We start from the raw sequence: 3,550 nt of genomic DNA on the forward strand, positions 1-3,550 counted from the left end.
GTGCCCGAGCTCATCCCTTCCCGAGCTGCCCCGGGCCGTGCCAGACCCGAGCTGTGCTGGGTCACTGAGCTGTCCCCACTGCCCCGTTATTCCTGCCCAGCCCGGGCTCCACATTCCCTCTGGACCATCTCTGGAGAAGGGGAGACCTGGGGCTGCAGGTGCAGGCTGAGGAAGGGGAGGCTGGAGGTGCCGTGTCTCTGTCTGTCCCATCAGATTCATCCTGGAGCTGTGTTCAGTGTTTCCAGAGGCACTGCTGAACTTTGGAAGACTGTGAGCACAGAGCCCGGGCTGCAGAGCTGATCTCCGTAGTCCCTTAGCAGCAAAGTGCATAAATGTGCTTTTTACTGCTCATGCGGGAGAGCCCTGCAGAGAGCAGAGATCACTCAGGGCTGGCACTGCCCAGAGACAGCGTTAGACTTGTTTGCGTTGGCTCTCACACTGCCAGTTTCCATCTTTGTGTCTTTATGTACCCTCATCTATGACTTTACTAGATTTTTTACAGCCGTGCACTCAGTGCTTCCTCCCTCTGGGGCAGAGGTGGGGTGGTAGGGACTCACCAGCAGCCCTGACAGAGCAGCTCTCTGGGGCAGCTCTGTGGTTCTGGGCTGTGTTTGGGCATGGAGACTGGATTTACTGCTCTGCAGGATCTGTTCTGGTGCTCTGGTCCTGCAGGTTTTAAAAGCAACGAGCAAAGCTGTCAGTGATGCAGCACTGCTTAATGATGCCATTTATAGTGGCTTTTTTATTTAGTTAACGCAGATGAAGGGGTTCTGTGGATTTGTCTGGTTGTTAATATAACACATCTTTCTGTTTTGGGCTTGATTATTTTGTATCCTGCAAACAAATGTTAATCTGTGACCTTGATTTCTTCAAGAAGAACCGAGAATTCTCTGGACAGGATACTGCCCAAAACAGGTATTTCATAGGGAACTGTTTCCTGCTTTTTGATTCCACACCCTCTGAGGAAAGCAGCCTTGGGAATTGTCTTTCTGCAGAATGCTTCTGCCTCTGCTGTGCACCTCCAGTAATGCTTTGTATGTTCTAGCAGGGGATGAAAACTTTCCAGCTGGTCAGCATGTTTAGGAGAGACTTGAGACCCGATTCTTGGTTCTTCAGCTTTCTGGTGAGTTTTACAGTAATTTTTATCATTTGAGTGTTTGAGAAAATATCAATGTTTCTGTGAATTTAACACACATCCTTTCTACCAGGTTGGTCTGTCCAGGACCCTCCTTGCCTTTGCAGCCCTGGCCAAGAACCAGACTTCTAAGGGTTAGTGTTTTTATCAGCATGCTGTATGTGTTTACAAATAGTATCCAGCACAGAGAAACAAAAGGTGGCCAATGGTGGAAACAGAGGAAAATAAATTTTTCCTGATGCCCTGTGTTGTGCCTGAAATGCTGTTTGCAGAGCTGAGTATTTGCCAGGCTGTTTGCTCAGCTGCTGTTCTGTGTGCTGCTGCAACTGCAAACAAAACAGGTTATTTTGTGCTTGCAAATTGCTTCTGCAAGTGCAGAGCATGGGAGGAGCTGGAAGTGGGGATAAAACGAGAAAATTTGTGTGTTCACAACTGCTTTGAGCTAGTTTCCCTGTGGGCCAACCCTGGGCATACCACAGGGAGCTTTTCCTTTGGGCTGAGCTCAGCATGGTTTGTGTGCCCTGCTCCAGCCCTGGCCTCTGGGAGCAGGCTCAGGTGTCCCTAAGCTTAGGTCAAATATAGTCTGAGCTTGTCTGTCACAACTGTGCCCCAAACAGCCTGAGGGTGGATGTGGAGAAGAGCTCAGTTTCTCCAGGATGCACCAGGCAGTGTTTGTAGCTGCCTGGAGATGCTGTGAGACACTGTGGCGTGAAGGTGTGTTGAGAGGTTTTCTGTTTCCCCACATTCTGTGTGTCTTTCTCCAGGTTTTGCTCCTGTCACAATTGAGACCTCAAGACACATGTATGAGTATGTGGCCACTGGTTTGGACTGGTGGCATGCTGACAGATACTGTGAGCAGCACTTTGCTCAGCTGCTCTTCGAACCCCAGCACAGTGATCACGTTTCCTTCAGCAAACTGCTACAGTCCCATCACATCAGAGGTTCTGTCTGGCTAAAGGAAAGGAATGGTATCCTGCACAAACCAAAGAGGAGACGTGAGTGTTAGTGGGCTTGATCCATTTGGAGACATGTTCACTGTTGGATCCTTTACATTCAGAAAAATCTGATGGGAAAAGTTGTCACTTGTTATTGTCACTTTATTGGCCTGTGCTGACTGGAATTTCTCCTTCTAGGGGATCACACTGTACCAGTCTTGGTATTCAGAGACAAAACAGACACAAAATACGTGAAGGTGCTCTCTGACTTCCCAGCACTGCCTGCAGTGACAGCCTGTGCCCACCTCCAGTGGGACACCAGGACCCAGGAGATCGCTACCATCTTCTCCTACGCTGTGCCAGCTTTCATTAACGAGTTCCAGCTCCGTGGCTCTGTTGACGAGGAAGGCTTTGTTCGGTTTGCCCTCATAGTCCACGGGCACCACTCCCCATACCTGCCTGTGTTCCGTGCTGATGGACAGTGGCATCACTTCTGTGTCACCTGGCAGCAGGAGAATGGCACCTGGGCCATCTATGCTGATGGGAAAAGGAGAGCATCTGCCATTGGGTTGTGTGCTGCAGGGACGGTTGCCCCCCAGGCCATCAATGGCCAGGGGACCTTCATCATTGGGCAGGATCAAGATTCCCTGGGGGGCACCTTCAGGGCGAAGGAGTCCTTCAGTGGGAACATCACTGACTTGCACATCTGGCAGAAAGTCCTCAGTGTGGAGCAGATTGAGAAGGTTCGGTCGTGCTGGGTGGTAGAGCAAGACCTTGTGTTTGGGTGGAGCTTCAAAGCTCTGGAGGTGGAGAGCACCGTTCAGGCAGTGACTGCACAGATTCTTTGCCCAGGTAGGTCTCATTGCCCTTGTGGCCTCAGGTGTCTCTGCAGCAGGAGGGTCAGCCCACAGGGACAGTCTGAAAAGCCAGTCCCATCCTTAGGGAGGGAGTTTGGTGCAGTTTGTGGAACGATGCTTCTCCTTCGGGAAGAAAAGCAGAAGCACATTCAGAGCTGAGCTGGGCAGTTCACAATTGTGCTTGAGGTCACAGTCATCACAAAACCCTTGGCCACTGGAGACCTTGCAATGCCCCTGGCACAGATGGCTGCTCAGGCTTTCTCTTCTACTGAGAGAAATACTTCCTTGGCAGGGAAGCTGTTCCCTGGGGTTTGCACACCCCTTGCTTCTGTGCTCTGCTGGGAGGAGACACTTGGGCTCTCAGCCAGGTTGGGGTGACATTACTGATCAGTCACAAACCAGGACCTAGTACTGCCACCTCCCAGTTCCCTCTGGAGAGGAGATACCAGCTGGGAGCTGTTTCTGAGCCTGCTCTGCTCTCCCTCTGAGGTCGCTTGAGGAGCAGCCCACAGTGTCTGGCATACTGGGGTTTGTGGACTGCTGCAGGAAAGGTGGTACCTTCTGGGGATGGCATGTCCCTGGGAGACCCAGCCCTTCTGTCTCCCTGTGTTTCCACAGGGCCT

General features: G+C 51.5%; 1 protein-coding gene across 1 annotated transcript in view; it reads left to right on the forward strand.

Annotated features, from left to right (window-relative positions):
- Nucleotides 1-1,045: 1,045 nt before the first annotated feature.
- The window catches only part of GPR144 (G protein-coupled receptor 144), a gene marked incomplete at its 5' end in the record, with an annotated part of 19,553 nt that continues 17,048 nt past the window's right edge, over nt 1,046-3,550 (forward strand). Inside the window, 5 exons of the mRNA XM_009075556.1 lie at nt 1,046-1,123; nt 1,209-1,269; nt 1,900-2,130; nt 2,269-2,950; nt 3,292-3,301. Of these exons, the coding sequence (XP_009073804.1) occupies nt 1,046-1,123; nt 1,209-1,269; nt 1,900-2,130; nt 2,269-2,950; nt 3,292-3,301 (1,062 nt within the window). The remainder of the gene's footprint in view (nt 1,124-1,208; nt 1,270-1,899; nt 2,131-2,268; nt 2,951-3,291; nt 3,302-3,550) is intronic.

The sequence above is a fragment of the Acanthisitta chloris genome, unplaced genomic scaffold (genome assembly GCF_000695815.1).
Source record: "Acanthisitta chloris isolate BGI_N310 unplaced genomic scaffold, ASM69581v1 scaffold44845, whole genome shotgun sequence".
Lineage (NCBI taxonomy): Eukaryota > Metazoa > Chordata > Aves > Passeriformes > Acanthisittidae > Acanthisitta > Acanthisitta chloris.